The 20,313-nt window shown below is 45.2% G+C and overlaps 1 protein-coding gene across 10 annotated transcripts in view; it reads left to right on the forward strand.

Annotated features, from left to right (window-relative positions):
- The window catches only part of PRR5 (proline rich 5), a 59,661-nt gene extending 39,617 nt beyond the window's left edge, over nt 1-20,044 (forward strand). For all 10 annotated transcript variants that reach the window (XM_063155753.1, XM_063155756.1, XM_063155755.1 and 7 more), the window contains 4 exons: nt 1,233-1,324; nt 3,148-3,288; nt 15,896-16,034; nt 18,758-20,044. In XM_063155753.1, the coding sequence (XP_063011823.1) occupies nt 1,233-1,324; nt 3,148-3,288; nt 15,896-16,034; nt 18,758-19,299 (914 nt within the window). In that variant the 3' untranslated portion in view covers nt 19,300-20,044. The remainder of the gene's footprint in view (nt 1-1,232; nt 1,325-3,147; nt 3,289-15,895; nt 16,035-18,757) is intronic.
- Nucleotides 20,045-20,313: the final 269 nt, after the last annotated feature.

The raw sequence follows: 20,313 nt of genomic DNA on the forward strand, positions 1-20,313 counted from the left end.
CAAAAATTGAGAATAGCATCACGTTCTGACACCAATAGCAATATTGATTGATTGCTACTGAATTTGCGTCCTGGTAAGTCCTATTGTCTTGTCTGAATAGGTCAAGATCTCTGATGTCTTCTCCTCCATAACACTTGCTGGTGGAGGTGCAGGCATTGCTCTGCTCTCACAGCTGGCTTGGGGTCACAGGCATGGTAGAGAGCTTGTCCAGGGTCACATGGGCCCTTTTGGGGAACAGGGATCTGAAGCCAGAGCCCACCTGTTGAACCATATCTCCTCTGTGGATCTTGGTCCTGCGTTTGCCTCTGTGTTGTGTAAAATGTTCTGTGAGGAGCTCAATATCCAGCTTGGTTGTACAGCCTGGCCAGAGCTTCTCCAGATTCTGCTGGGGAGGATTCCAGGTGGCTGCAGCTGGGGAAGGACATGGAGGGGGCCTTGTTGTGAGGATTCCAGGACATGGAGGGGGCCTTGTTGTGAGGATTGGGACGGAATGGGTTGGAGGTGGCCTTGTGATGAGGGCCGCGGGGAACTCTCCCCATAGCAAATTCTAACTGCATTGCATGAAAGTGAGAGTAAAAATTACAGCCCTAACACGATTGTTCTTTCCATGGACTTGGGTGAGTTTTTCTGTGTAAGTGAGAAAGGTAACAGTGGAAAAGCTGCAAGGGATCAGTTTGAGAGGATGCTTTGCAGAGCATCTCCACCGAGTGTGGTTTGCTCCACTGCCCCGCCACAGTAGAGAGGATGCCATTTGGGAGGATGCAGTTTGAGAGGATGCTTTACACAGAGCATCTCCACAGAGTGTGCTTTGCTCTGCTGCCCTGCAGTTGAAAGGCAGGAGGGAGCACAGTGGGGCGAGTTCCTCTGCAGGAATGCTCCCACACCTACTGTGCTGTGCTCTCAAACTGCATCCTCCCCCTGCTCCCCTCCACAGTCCTGTCCAGTAAGTGTTACTGCAAGAGGAAGATGTAACCTGGGCCATTACTCTTCATTCTTCACAGGGTTCTCCTGAGTCACCTCAGACTCTGAGTTTATTAAGAATATTAGGTGAGTCACCTGGAAAGACACAAATATGGAAGGATCCGATACACCACTGTGGAAAACTAACAAGTAGCTGCTGCATGGTTTATCCTAGCATATAGCAGGGTCACATTGTTTCCTGCACATTTTACTTTTTGCAGCCATCTGATTACAACCAAAACTCTTCACTAGTTTGTTTTGTGTTTTTGCAGGGCAGAAGCTACTGGATACCTTAGCTGAAACCTGGGATTTTTTCTTCAGTGATGTCCTGCCCATGCTGCAGGCTATTTTCTATCCTGTGCAGGTGAAAAAATTACTGTGTTATCAAAGAATCTTAGAAAACTGGAAAAAGCAGCTTTACAGGTTCATCAGCAGATTGATGCAATCCTTCAGTCTCTCTCCTTGGGCCAGCCTCCAGTGCAGCTGTTCTGTTTAGCCATGTCATACAAATAAGTTACTTATGCACGTGGTTTGAGGTGCTCAGATGGAAAAGATGAAGGGGAACTTGGAAAACAAAAGTAGAGTGCAGAAAGGCTGGTTAGTCCATCTGCCAATCACACTAAAAGTCAAAAAATGTCATGAATGATAAACTGAAGTGTTGCAGAGTGGAATAAATGGAGTTGTGTTGACTTAAATATATGCATTTCCTTCTCTGCACTGTGAATTTTGTCCTAGAAGTATCTCCATTTTTGAAAAGGAAGTGTGTTTCTGAGATCAGATTCTCTGCTATGGTAAGTGGACCGCAAAAGTCAGTGGAGTTTGATGAGCACAGATTTTGAGTGCAGTAATTTTAAATACACCATAGGTGCTTGATTTTCTAATGCAGTGATAGCCAGAGAGTATTGTTTGTCACTGAAGTCTCAAGGAAATCTGTACCACAGGTGCCGGTGATCGTTGCAGTTGCTCATAGATGCCCACAGGTTTTAGTGGGAACTGGGTGCCCGAATATATCGGGGGAAACTTGAGAAACCTTCTCCCATTTGTTCAAGTGGACTTCATGGCTCAAATGATTTCCCAGATGTAAACGATATTACTGTTTGCATCTTCAGACAGTCACAGCTATGAAGTCTGAATTAAACTCTGTTGTGTATCTGAGGCCTTTGACAATATTTCAGTAACACAAATCTTATCCCCTGTCAGATGGAAATAATTACTTGAATTTCCAAAGGAACCTTGAGGATTTAAGAATCCTAAGTCCCGTGTAAATTCAAATAGATCTTGTTGCCCATGTTCTGACATTTCTTCCAAAAGCCCGATTGGTGCTTATGTGCTCTTGTAAATTCTATTCATTAGCAACTGAAGCTGATATGGGACCTTCTTTACTTCAGTGTAAATAATTTAGGAAGTGAGAAGGAATGGGTTGGGTCAGGCTTATTTATTCCAAACTTAAGTCAACCCCAGTTGAACACCAAAGCTGCCATAGGTACAGCCAAGTATAGCCAAGGAAAAACCCCTCATGGCAGAGAGAGAAAGTTTCACAGCTCTGCATGAGCCCTGCAGACAGAGTTGGATTGTGTTCTTATATATCACAACTCCTGCAGACAGAGCTGGAGTTGTGTTCTGCAGCTGGAGTCCTCCTCAGTGAGCAGGCATTGCTGAACCAAAGACAGATGGCTTTGAAAATGCAGCAGCAAACTTCAGCTCTGCTCCTGCTTTATAGTGAATCTCTCAAACTGTACAGAGAGGAGCATCCGCAGTTGGGCTGAGTCAGGATTCCTGCCAAATTTGGAGAGAGTAAACAGAGAATACTCAAAATCTTACAAAATAATGGAAATTCAACTAACTTGCAGTTGTGCCTCTTTTTTTAACTTATGATACAATTAATTTGTGACAAACTGTTAAAATACAAAATATTCCTATCTCATGCAGCTCCCATCCCACCCCAGCCCTTCATCCTTTGCACGTGCAGTCAGACACAGTCACATCTGTAGAGTTCATTGGTGCCAAATCGAATTTACTGTGCAGCCTTGGGGGCTGCTCTCTGTCCTTTGGGATGTTTCCTTCATGTTTCATTTGGGTTTGCCATTCCTGTAATCCCTCAGGAGTGGAGGAAGGAGTTTGAACAGAGGATTTTGGAACTCATTTCACACTGCTTATAATCTTTCTTGCTGTCTTTGTGTTTCCAAGGGAAAGGAGCCCTCTGTTCGGCAGTTGGCTCTTCTGCACTTTAGGAATATAATCACCCTCAATATCAAATTGGAGGATGCATTATCCCGTTCCAGAGCCAGAGTTCCACCCTCTATTATTCAGATGCTGCTCATACTTCAGGTAAATTGGTTACTTTTCTCAGCCTGTCTTTCTCTACTGCATTGCTGAAGTCTTCTTAAACAGTCTCTGATTTTGCTCATTCGTTGGAAATATCCTACCCAGAGTGCCAGAGCTTCTGTGCTACCATGGTCATAATATCTAAATCCTAATATTCTAGTACCCAAATATCCCAATGTCTAGTGTCTAAAAAATCTTGTTAGCCTAATATCTTAATTATCCAATAGTTTAATAGTAATAATGTACTCTATATTAATATGTCATCTAGTATAGAATATCTAATAATAATGTGACATATAATGGTGTAATAAAATAATAATTGTAATAATTAAACTATCAAATATCTTAAAGTAGGGACATAAGATAAAGAGAGTGTGAGAGTACCGGCTTGTTTTGCAACTAGGCCCTGAAACATGAAGCTTTGCAAGCTGGCAGGTGTGTGGTGGTGCCATAGTTTCCATTGGATGCTCTGTGTTGCTGTACTAGCAGCTCAGGGTATGAAGGGTCACATCTGGAACAGGCATCAAGTGAATATGCAATTCATACAGCAATGGTTGAATCCTGGGAACCACATTCTATCAAAACTGATGATATAAAAACATTAGGACCAGATACTGGTATTTGACTTCAGTGTTAGATTTTTTTCTCTCTGTGTAGTAGTAGGAGAAACAAAATTAGAAAATCCAGGCAAAAGGCAATTTTAAGATATTTTCACTTGCTTAATTAAATAAAAGCATGAAGTATGATGTGGAGAAAAGGAATGAGGCAGAAGGGAAAGAGAGAACCAGGGGTGGATTTTTAAAGGGTGAGGGAATTGAGATTTTCATGGCTTCTGATTTTTTTATAAATCTTTCTTTGCTCTTCATCCCAGTATGAATTAGTTCTGTATCCAAAATTGTTTTGAAGAGCAAGATAATCTAATGAGGCCAATTTTGAAAATGACGGAAAGGAGCAAGATTCTGTCTGCTGGGTCAAGAAATGGGATTTCAACTCTCAGAGGAATTAGTGATATCTCAGTGTCCATTTGTTGGAGCGTTCAATGGTGTGTTTAGCCTGATTGTCTCAGGAAAAACATCCTTATCATGTAGGAATTGTCTGCTTGGTCTTGTCTCCCTTCTCATAGCCCCCACCTTCCAGAAGCTTCTGGAAACTGCTGGCTGATTGTGACACAGTGACAGCAGTTTGGGTCTCATGGAGACTGGTGTCTGGAGAGAGGAGAGGAGCCCCAGGGTGAAGCTGGAGCATGGACCTAAATGTGTAATGAGGCATCAAGGGATTGACAGGGACTGAGCCATGAGCCCAGCTGCCTTAGCAGACACCAGGGACTCCACACAAGGCAGTGCCAGTGCAGAAACCTTCTTCAGGGAGATGGTCTGAGGCCTCAGCCCCTCTGAGGTGTGTTAGCAGACACCAGGGACTGCACACAGGACAGTGCCACTGCAAAACCCTTCCTTACGGGGAGGTTCTGAGGCCTCAGCCCCTCTGAGGTGTGAGGTGAACTGCCCCTTCTCCATCAGCCTTCAGCAGCTGACAGCTCTGAAAGCTTCCTGTGATCATTTAGGAGTCAGTGCTGGCTGGGCAGGATCTGGCTTTGAGTGGATTCAGTGCTGGGCTGGCAGCTGAGTTCCATCCTGATTTCTTCTTTGCAAATCTGCTTTCTTCAGCAGAATGGTCGCATCCATTCTTGTTGCAAAGCTCTTCATGGAAATCAATAACCAAGTGAGAGGGAATTTGCCCCTGGGTGTTTATTTCTGCATACTTTGCCTATGGTTCCATGGTGGGGATGGTGGAAGTCTTTTCTTGGCAATAGCTCTGCTAATCTTGTGGTTTAAAACCTAATGGGAATTGTGGGAAAAGGTCAGAAGAAAATCTGGGAATTAGCTACTTACATTCTTAGTCGTGTTAGTGAGTAGTTGGAATTCAGAGCAAAGACTTTTTCTGAACTCAAATGTCGTGTTAAACAAAATCAAATTTTATACATTAGTGACATCATGGAATTTTCTCAATGTAGTCGAACTCCATTTGTTAATACGGCTGGAAGAGAGCAATTCAGCTGTCCAGTGAGCACATGGTGGTCTTGTGGGCTTTGATTTCCTGGACTGAGACATGGTGTCCTGATGGGAATGTTGCCTAATCCTGGTTTGTGACCACTGTGAATAGCTCTGCCATAAGAAACCTGGTGACTGGAGCAGACTCCCATGGATAGGAGATCAGCCAGTGATAGCATCTGGAGCAGGTGTTGAACTTAGTGCTGAGATTGCCTGTTTCTGTCCTGGACAGCCCCGTGCAGCTGTGGGATGTAGGTAAGGAGTAGCTCATGTTCTTTAAGGCAGCAGCTGTAATGTCAGAGGTTGGAGTGCACCACTCTGTTGGACTGGATTAAAGTGGCAGAGCTTTTGGAATTAGTGCAGGGTGCATCTGGTGTTATGTTTTGGCTTCTCAGGGTGCAGGGGAAAAGCTCTGTTACTTTGTCAGGAGAAGACACTTTCCTTATGGGACAGAAATAGAAATTTTTTAAAGAGGAAATGGAACTGCTCCATTTAAAGAAGCAGAGATCAGTTCTCAGGTTAATTATTAGACTTGGGTTCTGCAATTCAATAGAGCTCCTTCTCACCAGGGCTGTAACCTGGTGTAATTACAAACCAGCAATCTTTCAGCAAAGAGAGAACTCTGGGAGGAATAACGTTCGTGTTCTGGCAGTCAGGGGTAGCTTCATCGGGGCTTGCAAGAAGAGTGCTTGTATCACTCACACTGTGAGCTGCCAGCACAGCCTGCCTCAATTACAGAGCACAAACTGCAGTGTTGATCCTCTGTGGCTGCTCACAGGCAGCACAGGCTGCAGTGCCTCCAGGATGCTCCTGTTTGAGCTGCAGGGAGCTCAGGAGCAGAGTCATGGATGAAGGAAGGAAAAGAACTAACCCTGCTTTTCAGCTCTGAATGATGCACAGGAGCTGAGGCTGCTTTAAATGAGGCTACTGGAGAGAGGAGGGGTGAGTGGAGGAAGAGTTTAGAAAAGAACTTTCTGAACCAAAAAGCAAAACTATCCACTATCCAACCTGCTTCCCAAAGTATGTTGTCGAAGATTACCCTGGCTGCTGAAACTGGAATATCTTATCTGCAGGTAACTCTCCTGAGGCCTGAGAAAGCCAAAAGAGAGGAATTAGAGAGTGTTCACCTGCATCTTTCAGTTAACATCAGATTATTTGAATTCACAGAACCTCTTAGGGTGACCTGACATATTTGCACAATATCTCTTGTGCTGAGGGAGGAGGCCTCACAAACATAACACAGTTATCTCTCATGCTGGGGGCTGAGTCCTCACTAAATACAGGCTCTGAAGGAAAAAATGAAACCTGTGGTTTCCTCTGTGTCTCTCTGTGCCTCGTTTGAAGTTCCCTACCCATTGTCTCTCTCTGTTGAGGAAGACAAAATGAGCTGCCCAGTGTGACCTTTTTGTTATTTCTGCAAAGTTCCTTCCATTTTAAAGGAGTGGAAAAGTGCATTGCAGATCTGAGAGTAAAATGCAGAGGGTGCTGTTCTTCCATCCCAGCAGCCACATGTGACACTAAGGACAGCACAGTGGTTAAAAACAAAATAATCTTTGCTATCAGAAAGCTGCAGCTATGGAGGGGCTGTAGCACCCTGATGCCAGTTGTAGTCAGTTCTTTATGGCCACAGGTTTCCACAGCTGGTGAAAGTGCTTTTGGGAAGTTTTCTTACTAAGTCTCTCAGACCTGAAGCACAGGTTGAACAAAGTGGTGTGGGTGTGAGGTTTCCACGTGCTTTAATTTATCTTTATATTTGTCTGAGTTCCTGGTTTAAAAAACACAAAACGCATCAATCAGTAAATAAATGTATTGTAGACCTTATTTAAATGTAAATCACCATATCAAAAACCTGTACTTTTTCTGGGTGGTGCATAAATTGGGATGTTTTCTTCCTTCCTGGTGGAAGGGTGGTTTGTTGGTGTTGTTTGCATCATCCCCATGAGGTGTCAGGTAAGAAATCTTGCAGCCAGGACACAAAGGGAAGAGCCCTCTGTGGCATTGTGTTCACACGTGCAGAACTGAGAGTCTGGCCCTCACCATTCATGCTGCAGAGCGCTTTGTAGGTCCATTTAATTTTGTGCATTATTCTCTCTTTTTCTAGTTTGTTTATTGTCTCTATCAGCAAGTGCAGTTTGCAGCAGTTAAATTGACACAAATTTGTTATCGTGGAGTGAATTTGTATTGCTGGGATTTGTAACATGGCACAGCGTCTGATGAGGAGTACTTGTCACATTTGATTTTGAGTTTGTTCATGTTGCTGTGTCTCTAGGGGAGGTTGGGGGCACTGGTGGTCACTCCTGACCATTCCTGACTGCTGGGGTTTGTTCGGGAGTAACTCCAACACAGCCCGTGCTTCTGCACCACAGACCCCGATAGTTATGCACTCGTGTGCACCCTCCTTGTAACTAAGGACAGGGGAAGGCCATTGCCACCTGAAAAGAGGTTTTATTTTCAGATCCAGTACTCTCCAAAACTAGCTCTCAGCATATTTCCAGCACCATGTGTTGTTGCCAGTTTTGTAAACTTAGGCAGTGGAAAAACAGGGAAGCAACATAAAAAGATACAGTTCTCCTTTGATAGATGTGAACCTGTCTCATGCACACCATGTCACAGTAATTTAAATGTGCATCTTGTCCCTCATCTTTAGCAGAAGGATGGGGGGGTTTTTTGGTGTTTTATTGAACACAACTATAACTTTATCTGCACCAATTAAACACAATTATTTTTGAAGGCAGTTTGCAGTGTCCAGATTCCCTTTGGGTATTACAGTCATGGTGCATTTTAAGAGAACCTCATATTAGGTAAAGAATCACTTCTGCGAAGGATAACGGTTACTTAACCAAAGGTGCATCTTTGGGTAGAGTTGGTTAAACTAAAATAAATGTCTTCTGGAATTTGCCTCTAGTGATGAAACCAGTTGGTTAAAACCAGTACAAGTACATTGCTGGGCAAATCCTTAATCCCTACCAAAGTAAGAGTGAAATCAGTGAAATCATTCTTACCTTGAATTAGTGTGTTGTTGCAGACCCTATGACTTTGTTGAGTGAGAGAAGGAGAAGATTTTAACTAATTGCATTCATCTGTACAGATTCTTTTGTGGACCCATTTGGGCTAGTAGACTAAATCTGGCATAAAAGACAGCATAGAAATTTGAAGTGTTGAAAAACTCTGAGCAGGAAGTGTTCCCACAGCGCAAGAATCCTTTGAGTCAGGATGCTTTAACACTGTAATTCATGAGTTGTCTACAGGAGGAATAGAAGAAAGTTAATGCAGTATAATACTGCTGTATAAATGTGTATAATACTGGAGGGTTTGCTCTGCAGGACTGACATCCTGGGCATTGGAGGGGAGAGAGCCCAGTACAAGAGGAGTCCTCCTTCTTGTGTGTGAGTTCCTACAGTGGGTACAAGAGGGAGATCTTTGAGCTTTTCCTCAGAGTGCTGTGCATGGCCACTGGGGATGGAGGGCAGTGAGCAGGAGACTCCCAGGACGATGCAGTGTGCTGCAGTGAGAGCAGCAGCTCCTCTGTGCTAGGGGAAGGCTTCAGCTCTTGGGCAACACCTGCTTCTCCAAGAACCACTGTGATCCTGTCCAGAGCATGTGCTGGATGGGTTCAGACAACCAAACAGTGCTTAGAGCAAACTAAAGCTGTGCAGAGCTGGCAGCAGCTCCTGAGGCCTCTCCTCAACCAGGTAAACCATAACATAACTCGCTGCCACAGGTTTAGCTGTGAGCAGTCTGTGATTCTGTCTGGAAGATCGGTGCAAATTGGGTGATTGGCTGTGAAGTTTGTGCATCCATCTCTTCTGAGGAAGATAGAGGGCTGCAGATCTGCATCCTGAATGTGACCCACAGTGTACCTGGGAGCATGTGCTGTGCTGCATGTGGCCAGGACGAGTGACCCACTTGTCTCCAGCTTGTCCCCATGGTGGTTTCCTGCCTGCCCTGAGGCAGGGCTGGTCAGTGTTACTCAGGTTCCAGAAGGCTGGGATGCAGTGAAGGAGGGATAACAGGTACTCCTGTAAGGGCACTGGTTTCCAAATGCCTCATTCCAAATGCAAGGCTGCTGCTCTCTCTTTGGCCATGCCAAGCAGCACATCTTGCTGTCTGTGTGCTCACCAGGGTGTGCAGGCTGCACTGCACCAAAAGCCTCCACCACCAGTGTTGGATGAATGGTGTGTTTTCACAACAGATAGTATTCTGCGTCTGCCTTGTGACTTTTAATTTCAGTTTTCTGTGGGAGCGTCTGGGCAGTGATTGTTATCCAGTGTGTGTCAGATTATCACCATTGCCTGTGTGTCTCTTTCTGTCATATTGAGTTCTCCTTTGCTCTGAGGACTCTGCTGCTTTAAAGCAGAGAATAGTAACATTTCTTGGCTGTGTGCCTGTGTGGTTAGACAGGGCAATGCATGAGGCCAAGACCTCTGCTTTCAGAACTGAGCCTGTAAATGCCTCTGGCAGTGTTTCCTTTCACAGAGCACCAGGTCAGGACTGTTCCAGCATTTTGTGGTAGATAAGGGTGAGTGCAGCCATCACGGGTGCCCCTGATGTCCCCATGTGGAGGATGCTCCAGCAGACTGAGATCCAGATTGTTTATCTGGCCATGAGCTGAGCCATACACGGTCACTCCTTGTCTGTGGGCAGAGGGCTTTGCTCTCTGTTCCATTAAGTTACCAAGAGCGATCATTGCTGAATTACTTTGTTAAATAACCCAGAAGTTTGCCTTTTCCTCTTTTCTTTACCGAGTTCAGAAGTTGCAGCAAGCCCCAAGCCACGCTGTGTCTTTTACTGGCAGGGCCTGGGGCTTGGGTCCGCAAGGTCTGCTTTGTTTGTTCCCCTGGGTCTGGAGGAATACAGATTTTATTTATGTTTTATTTTATTCTTTTTCATTTTTTTTCATTTAAAAGCTATGGAGCAGTTTATCAGTTGAAGCAGAAGACAATCCTTTGCAGCAATATTACTCATGTACACATGCTGATCAACTGAAGTGTTAAAGCTCCAGGTGAGTGCTCCAGCCTTTAATCAATGGCCAGTCATTGATTCAGCACATGCACAAGCCTCAGGTGGGCATGAAGTGGCTCCTCCATTGCATCCAGTTTTAGGGTACCTTTAGACACTAGAGATACTTTCCAATGTATAATTTATTAGGTGAATGGTCTGCTAATAGCCTGTGCTAAAGAGGAATGTGAAAAGCAGCTGGGCAATGCTGCTATTTCTAGGTGCTACAGGTGGTGGGTACTGATAACCAGAACTGGAAAACACAGAACCTGTGACCTTTTATCAGTACTGAGTGAAACCCTGAGTTATTGCTGGTCAGTTAAAAGCTGTTTGGGTGTTCAGTAGTTGTTGATGATGATATTCATGTACAGATGAGGCAGTGTGTATGCAGCTGTTGAGCCAGAACTGAAGCAGCCTCTGGTAAAGGTGAATGCAGAGAGGAGCTCAGCAATGATGGGGGCTTGTTATCAAAATAGGTTATGTTTCTGGAAGCTTTACAAGTCAGGTAGCCTGTGCCTACATACAATGTTAATAAGGGCTTAGGGGTACTTTTTTGTCAGAATTTATGTACATTTAAAAACAGCATATAAAAGGTTAAAGTAATGAACATTGAATATGTTTTAAGGTTATCTTTGAGAGGGACCCTTTACATCCTTAAATGCCTGCCTGAGGTCACCTCTGCTTTAGGACTTTTAAAGAAATCCTATATCCAGAAGAAATTCTTCCCTGTTGCAGTGGTGAGGCCTTAGCACGGGTTGCTCAGGGAAGCTGTGGCTGTCCCGCCCATGGAATTGTCCAAGGCCAGGCTGGATGGGGTTTGGAACAGCCTGGGACAGTGGAAGGTGTCCCTGCAGGGGATGGCATGGAATGGGATAAGCTTTGAGATCCCTTCCAACCCAAACCATTCTCTGATTCTGTGATTGTACATACTGAAAAAGGAGACTGTGGCCTTATGTGCTCAGGTACAAATCCCCCAAGTTCTATTATTCTGAACATTCCTGTTTGCTCATTTATTCTTCCCTTTGTGCTTTCACAAGAAGCCCTTGTGCCCTCAAAAGCTCAGGAGGAGTTTGTAGTTAGTTTACACAATTAAGAGATGGAAATCTGGGCAGTTGGGTGCATCCCTGCTTGCTGGAATGGTTGTGGATGTGACTTACAGGGTTTTGTTCCTAAATACAAGAAGAGTTTTATTCCAGTGCCACACTCAAGCGTTGCAGTGGGCCCCGTGCGTGCGGCTGGTCCAGCAGATGGGGCAGTATCCTCATAAAGGAAACAGAGAAATAACTGTAGGCTTTAGGGATGGGGCCCTTCTAGAGTGCTTGCATGTTTACAACATATAAAAACATGGGGCAATGTGGTCATAAAGTAAATGTATAAATAACCTGTAGGCTTTAAGGATGTGGCCCTTCTGGGAGTGCTTGCATGTTTACTTATAAAAACCAGTCATGCATAGGCCCCTTTTAATGCATTTGAACTACTACAGGAAAACTTTGGTTTCAAAACCATTTAATTAAGGCTAATGAAGTTTAGGATTTGGGTACTTTATCTCATGCAGTCATACTGTCTCTGTTCCTGATAGGTGCCTTCCATATTCAGGACTGCGATCCCCATGATGCCCACGCCTTCAGAGCAGGACAGACTCTTGTCATGATATTACATTATGATCCTTTCCAAATGCAAGCACACTGAGGTGACCCTTGTTGGGTTTTGGAACAGTGTGATCAGCATGAGGATGTGATCCAGCACTTCCACTCTTCCAAAATACTAAAGTGCTTGCAGATATTTGATATTGAGCTATTTTGGCCCTCAACTGCAAAACAAATAGGTTAGGCAAGGCCTTTGAAAGGAATTTAATAGATACATCCCACAGTCATAGAGAAGCATAAAACTCTTCTGCTAAAATGAGACTAGGTTTATGAAAGGCCACAGTTATCTTTTAAAGTAAGTTCTTGCCAGTCTGCAGAGCAAATATTGCACTAAAGATACAGGTAGAATTTCTGTTTTACTGGTAATGCTTCAAGTTTTATTTTTTCTCCAAATTGTGATAGAGCTTCTTGTAAGCTAAGCATTCAGCCTTATGACTTTGGTTTTATTGCTTCATAGCAAAATACTGAGATAGTAAGGCATTGAGCAGTAAGTACAAGAAGAAGCATAAGCTGCTAAAATAACAGCACAATATTTCATTATCATTATTATTATTACTATTTTTTTATGACTTTTAAGTCCTGTCATCATTTTTTCAGAAACAGTTGTGACACAAATACCCATCCAAGTTGACTTAACTCTAAGGCTAAATTTGTTTGCCTTTATAAGCACCAATCACTTAGAAATTTGGGGAAGGGTCTAAAAAGGACTTTGTATAGAGACCGATGTAGGTGGGTGTACAGATGTCTGTACATACTCAGCCATCCATTTATCTGTCCTTACATGCAGATATATGAAACATTTATAGCTATACTTTCCTCCATTCCTAAGCCTCTACTAGAAGTGCTTTTCTACTGAATTTGGTGTTACACGAACAGGCCGTTGCATGTGTGGCACAGGAGATAGGTTAGAAACCTCTGGTGGGGAGACAGGAGTTCAAATGCGCTCTTGGGCCTGGCATGTAAATCAAAACAAGCTTCTTGCAGGCTCCCAAAGCTTGCTCTGAGCCTGCAGACACTTCTCTAGGCCACGTGGGCTGATTCATAAATAAGCAACATTGTCTTTATATCATATGGAAAGTTTAGACTGGGAAGGCTGAAATTGTCCTTGCTACACTTTGGGATGTGCTTGTATTTGGTAAGACAAAGGCCTAGAGGATGCTTGTCATTGAGAATCACATCAGGAAAGAAGCAGGAAAACTGCTGGTTTGTGGGTCAGGACGGGATCTGCACCCTGGTACTGCTCCTGCTCTGACAGGAGCTCCACAGCCAGTAAAAACTTTAAGGGGTTGCTCCATCAGCCCCCTGCAGAAAACCTGTGAACAATGGTCACTGCAGGAAGGATGTCACAGGTAACAGAGCATGTTTGTGCCAAGGCACGGTGCAGGGTCAGCACTGGCTCCAGTGAACACCACATATTTTATGAGTTTTCAGTATATGTTTTTAAAAGTATCCCGCCTGCGGCCGGGGAGCCCTGCCTGTGGGACCGCCCCTGCCTGTGGGGCCTCGCCCGTGAGGCCGCCCGTGCCCGTAAGGGCGGCCGTGCCCGTGGGGGCGGCCGTGCCTGTGGGGCCGGCTGTGCCTGTGGAGAAGAGCCTGTGGGGCCGGCCGTACCTGTGGGGCTGTGCCCGTGGGGCCGGCCGTGCCTGTGGGGCAGTGCCTGTAGGGCCGGCAGTGCCTGTGGGACACTGCCTGTGGGGCCGCGCCCGTGGGGCCGGCCGTGCCTGTGGGGCAGAGTCTGTGGGGCCGGCCGTGCCCGTGGGGCCGGCCGTGCCTGTGGGGCAGTGCCCGTGGGGCCGGCCGTGCCTGTGGGACACTGCCCGTGGGGCCGGCCGTGCCTGTGGGGCAGGCACAGCTCACACCCCACTGCCTGCACCTCGCAGCCACTTCTCGTCCTGCTGGCCTTAATGCCGCTTTCCCTCTCGGTCTCTCTCTCCCCACTAGACTTTTCAATTTTCCTTCCTCTTTCTTTGTCTTTCTAGCCCTCTTTAGTCGGTCAGCTTCTTTTGTTGTTCTTGGTTTTGGTTACCAAGGAACACTTCTCATGTGTAAGGTTGTCTCAGTTCACTTAATTTCGTTCTAGACCATCCATTTTTAAAAGAACTCCTCGCAGTGTGCAATGCAGCGGGGTTCTTTACCCACAGCTGATATTCAGCTACTTGTCTTTCACAAGTACAAAAAATACTAAAATGGTAGAAAAGTAAATAAAGTTCTGTAGCAAAGCCTGGCATGAGCACTGGCTTCTGCCCTTCATATATGTCATGTTTAGTTCCAGAGGTATTTGGTGTGGGAGCCTGCTGCGGGATGTCCCCAGCCCTGGCCTTTGCTTGATGTGCTCATGATGGGTTTGTGAATATGTGGTAAGGTAGTAGGCATGGTGCCTTTCTGAGGGCTTGGCTAAATTCCAGCAGATTTAGAAACCCTGAACAGATCTCAATAAGCCAGGAATGACTTGGAAATAATACATGCACCTTCATTAAGTCTTCTGAATTATTCCAGTGTTAATTTTACCTGGAGGAACAACTGTGGGCTCGTTCTATTGTTCCTTTGATGTTTGCAAGCTTTTGGATCCACTGGATATGTCTTTCTCTTCACATTTGTATTTGTGGCTGTCCCAAAGCTTTTCAGGACATAGCACATCACCAAAGATCATTATTTGTTATTTAAAAACTGCTGTACTGGAATTGAAATTCTGTCCAAATGTGAATTGTCTGTTAGCCATTATTCATTTTTCATTCGTAAACCTTTATCAAGTGATGAGGCCGGGCAGCGAGCAGGGTGTAGAGTCAGCCATTCAGAAACACATCTGAGAGTCACTCTGGACTCTGGCTGGTGAATCACACTGAGCTGTGAACACATCCTGAATGTCAGGATCCTTTCACACGCTGAAGGAAGTGTTGCACCTTTACTCATCTGCTCTTTATATTGCTCTCTGGAGCCTTTCATCCCAATTGGTTTCTTTGTACAGTAGCTCAGGAACACATCATAAAATCTCCTAAATTCTGGCAGAGTACTCGCTGAGTATGGCATTTAGGATCTTAATTCTGCGACATGATGTGTTGAGCACATGGGAAATGTGAATTTGCTCCATATTGCAAGAGGTGTCCTACTCAGGAGTGTAGAGGACTCTGCTCAGAGCACATGGAGCACACGCTCTGCAGCTGTGAGATGAAGGGAGAATGCAATTCTGCAAAGTTTTCCTGTCATCTCTGCACCTCTCTGGCTCTGCTCAGAGCACATGGAGCACACACTCTGCAGCTGTGAGATGAAGGGACAATACAGTTTTGCAAGGTTTTTCTGTCCCCTCTGCAGCCTAACAAGTGTGCTTGTGGGTGGAAGTGCAGAGTTAACAGCTAAAGGCTAAACATTCTGGCTGTGGATGATTCTTACCATGCTGATTACAATGTGACTTTTGCCTGGAACATGATGGGTGCCAGGGCATGGATGAGGAAAGAGAACAAATTTCTTTACTGTAAATATTGGTTGTTGAAAATATCCTGGAAGTATTTCTGAGGGTTTCCGTTTCAACTTTCTCTTAATGCTGTTGGTATTGCTGAGATGGCAGTGACACCCTGTGGTACCAGATGCCATCATTCAGGAAGTCACTGTAAGATTGCAACAGCAAAAAGTCCGGGGATTTAATTCCTCCTTACAGATCATGGCTCTGTCCTTCCCTGAGTGCTGTGCACTAGGTAGGATGTACTTTGCTGGATTTACATGTCCTGGAGGTAGCTCTGGTCTGATCCACATCTCTTGGTTTTACAGAGGAGGAATCAGCTGTAGCAGCACACCAGGCTCACATTGCAGGGCACCTTTGCTTTCATCAGTGAAAATGCTCGTTCTGCTCTGCCTGCCCAGGTGAGCCAGGAGAGCTCGTGATTGAAGAGGCAGTGCTCATGCTGGGTGTTCGCTCTTTTTCAGGGGGTCCATGAGTCCAAAGGTGTGTCTGAAGATTATTTGAAGCTGGAATCCCTGCTCCAGAAGGTTGTTTCTCCTTACCTGGGCACATACGGGCTGTACTCCAGCGAGGGACCCTTCACGCACTCTGCCTGTATCCTGGGTAAGGACAGTGCACACTCACTTGGCACAGCACACAGAGCTTCCCAAAACCTTCTCAGAACCTTGCTCCACGTAGGGCCAGGGCCTGCACCAGAGGTGCTGCCAGTACTCACATGAGTACATCAGCCTTCTTTTTTAACACCATTCTAGGTGCAGAGTCACAGTGAAACTTGCAGTGGCAAAAGATGGAAACATTTAGTAAAATTATTCAAGAGTGTTTAGCATTTCCACTCTACCTTTTAGCAAGAGGGCTTCAACACAGGATGCTTTATGGACAGTGAGAGGAAGAAGCAAGAGGCCACTTTTAAAGTACTCAGTAGTTCATTTTCATGAGTGTTCATGAGTACACAAAGATTGTAGAAGGCAGTTAAAATTAGGGAAGAGAGCCGGAATTTGTCTTAGAAAAGACCAACATGTAAGCCGTCAAGCATGTAAAAGCTTTCTGCAGAGTAGAAGGTTATAAGCTGTTCTCCATCCCAGTGGAGGTGAGCAATACAGAGTGGGTCTTACACAGCAGTGAGAATTCCTATTACATGGAAGGAAAAATCTCTTTATTTCCCATGCATTGCTCCTGGAGATTATTGACTCTTCCCTGCTGAGAAGCTTTTTACCTGTCAGAAACATCAGCATCCATAAGGAGCAAGGGGGAAACATGGGCTGGCCTGGTGGCAGCTTGAGTTCCCTCCAGCTTAATTTCTGATTCTTGGAGCTCTGGAGCCTTTGGTGACTTCTGTGATGGCAACATTTAGCCAGGATGAAGGTGCAATATCCTACATACCAATGCAATTTGGTCAAAATACAAGGGAGATACTACCAGTGTAAATGACAAAGGAAATGGGGTAGTACCTGAGTATTCTATTGTAAATACTGGCATGGTCTGATTAAATAGAGCAAACAGAAGGGAAGATCAGTTCAATTGCATGTTCTCTCTGCAGTCAATTCATCCTGTTTGCCTGTCAGAAATGGTCAGTAAAGCAGTTGTTTTTCTCTTGGAGCTGGATGGCAAAATGGTTGTGTTGCAGCAGGTGTTCAAGACACAAATGAGTTTTAAGTGACTAAATATAGGCTGGTTATGTCCTGAAAATGGTTCAGGATTACTGCTTTGTGTTCACTGCTTGCCATTAAAAGACCACAAGCATTTAAATGGAGCCTCAAACTGACATTTTTTAAATACTAGCTTTTGTATGTCAGGATAGAAAAAATGCACCCAAAGAGAACAAAGCATCAGTGAAAGGAATTGTTAGCAAATAAATGTCTGAGTACATGACTGCATAAGATAGGGAGGTTTTGGTGGGCTGGGCACTTCCTCTTGCTGTGGTCTGGGTTGTAGATGTAGCAATACTCCTGAAATGGGGCTCACTGTAATCACTGAGCCTGTATACTCCTGAAATTTCCTGTATACTCGTGAAGTGGGTCTGACTGCAGTCACTGAACCGGATCCAAGGGAGCTTAGTGTGCAAGTGGCTGCTGCTTTTGAACTAATTCTCTTCAACTATTTTGGTAGCATGTTGCATGTTGTTAGCAGAGTTCATAGCCCTAGGAACCTTTTCTCATTACCAGCTCAAACTCCTAACAATGAAAAAGTCCAGAAAGGAACTTGGATCAGATGATTTCACTGCTGAGGCAGACACGGCTGCAAAATGCAGTCTTAAATACAGAAACTGGCTTTTTTAGTAGTACAGCATGTGATTGGAATTTGTGTCTAGGTGAGCACATAACTGCACAATAGCATGATTTGAAGGGATTGGAATATGTTTGAGGGAACATGTACCAGCATCCTGATTTAAAGCAGACAGGTTATTTGCAGTAGCTGTGTGACTTCCAGAGGGTAATTTGATCCCCTGCTCCAGTTGTGCCTCCTTCATGGGATGGCAAAGTGAGAGCAGCAGGAAGAAAGCTCCAAAAGTGAGACCTAATTCCAGTACCTGTTATTCACACCACCTTTTCTTCTGATAGCAGGAGTAAATCTGAGCACTGAGACTGCTCAGAGTTAGAGTGGTGGTTGTTTTGCTCATGATGCTCATTTCATTCACACTGCCAGGACGTTCCAGCACTAAACTACTGCCAGAGAGGGAGCTCAGTGCTCACTTGCTGCCATCTGCTGCCTATTTTTTTGAAACTCCCACTTGGTTAACAGCATTCAAGCAATCGCTGCTGGATTTAAGGCAGATTTGCGCCCCCAAAAGAGAGGTTTCTGTGGGCACTGCCCTCTAGTTAACATTCTCAGTCACTCTTGGTGGTCTCCCCCATGTGGTCTCTGAACTTTGAAGGGTTTTCCAGAATCAGTAGAAAAACTGCCTGTCTTAATCCTCATGCTCCAAATTTGAAGAGACTTTATTTTCCCAGGATGAATGGAAAAGTTAGATTTCAGCTACTAAAAATGTTTATAACCTGAAAAAGAACAGAATTTCACTTTCTGTTCCTGTCTAAAGGAGGTACTTACAACTATCACCTCTCACTGTATTTACTGTTTTAGTTCAGCCACTGAAGGTATGTGAATATAAGGGAATCTCAGTTATCATTTGTAAAGATGGATTTGGGGTCTACAGTATGCTAAAGAAATCTAGGCAATCTGAATCTCCAAAATCAGCAACTTCTTCTAGAGAAGTTTCATTGCAGAAAAGCTTATGAATAATCAGGACTTCGCATTTCCTTTGAACACTGATAGTTAAGAGTACCATCCCAGGAGGCTGTGCAGGTGTGACTGTGGTTCTCTGTTCACAGAGAAGCGGTTCTTCAGGCGCTCCAGGTCGGGGGAGATCCTGGCCAAGAACCCTGTGGTGCGCTCCAAGAGCTACAACAACCCGCTGCTGACGCCCGTGGCCGAGTACGACAGCGAGAGCGCGGCCGCCAACGGGGCGGGCATCCGCAGGCACTCGGTGTCGGAAATGACCTCCTGCCTGCAGCTCCAGGGCTACCCCGGCCTCGCCCCCATCACGGACAGCGGCTCCAGGGGCTCCGTGAAAGGCTCGCTGCCCGGAGAGCCGGAGAGGCCCGGCGCCGCGCCGGGGCAGTGCTCCAGCAAACTGGGCACGGCCGAGCCCCAGAAGGGGCTCTTCCGCTCCACTGGCGACCCACACAGCTCCTTGGAGCTGGACACAGACACTGCCTTACTGCCAGCTCCCTCCTCCAGCCCTGAGAACATGGTGGATCAGATCTTGGAGTCCATCGACTCTGACTCTGAAGGCATCTTCATTGATTTTGGCCGAGGCTGTTCCAGTTCATCGGCGTACAGTGTGGATGTGAACAGGCAGAGCATTGTGTGAAGGATGTTAGGAGACAAACTCTGGAGTTCAATGATATATGACAGTTACCAAGACAGTGTGTTGGACTGTGGTCAATACAACTCCACAAACTGTGGGGTCTAATGATACATGAAAGTTACTGAGAGGGTGTATTGGACTGTGGGCAATACAGCCCCACAAACTGTGGGGTTTAATGATATATGACAGTTACTGAGGCAGTGTGTTGGACTGTGGGCAAGCTGTCTGTGCCTGGGCAGATTTCAGGCAGATTAGCCAGGGCACCATGGCTGTACTGAACACACAAAGTTTGGTTATAGCAGGTGGGAATCTGCTGAGGGGGAAGCAACTCCAACTGCCTTTCCCCACGCCTGGCACCCTGCAGATGGATTTCCTGTTTCTTTATAAACCTAGGGGATCACAAACTCACAAGTGTCTGCTAAAATGCTGTTAGTGCAGCTGGCAGTGATTGTTTAGGAAAACAGCTCAGCAATAGCTGTGCTCACTTCTGATTTTCTAAAGAGGTTTCCTGCAGATGGTAGGTTGTTCTCTGAAGTGAAACACCTCAGCCAGAGGAGAAACAGCTCCTTTAAAAACAAACAAACAAATACAAAAGGCTTTTGGCTTTCATGCCACAGAATACAATAATGAAGAAGTCTCTTTTAATCTTTTTCTTGTACATCCTTGTATGTACTCCTTTGCCTAATGGTGACTTGGAGTTCTTGAAGAAAGGCAAATAAACAGAAATTTGCTTCCTGATGTCACACAATGCCCAGTGTCTCCTTTTCTGTTTCACTGTGTCCTCAGCCAGTACCTTGTGTCTGGGAGGATTGTCTCAAAATTGGCTTCCAAGACCAAAATTCATTTGCTCTGAATGTGGCACTTGGAGAAATCTGTACTGTCAGCTCCTGAAGCATCTGTTGTGTGGAGAGATTCCACCATGTTTCAACTTCCTTGTTTCCTAAATAAGTGAAAATCTGGCCTCTCAGGAAAATCCTCAGTATATATTTATATTCTTACGGAAATGCCATAATGCAT

This window comes from Melospiza melodia, chromosome 4, assembly GCF_035770615.1.
Source record: "Melospiza melodia melodia isolate bMelMel2 chromosome 4, bMelMel2.pri, whole genome shotgun sequence".
NCBI lineage: Eukaryota > Metazoa > Chordata > Aves > Passeriformes > Passerellidae > Melospiza > Melospiza melodia.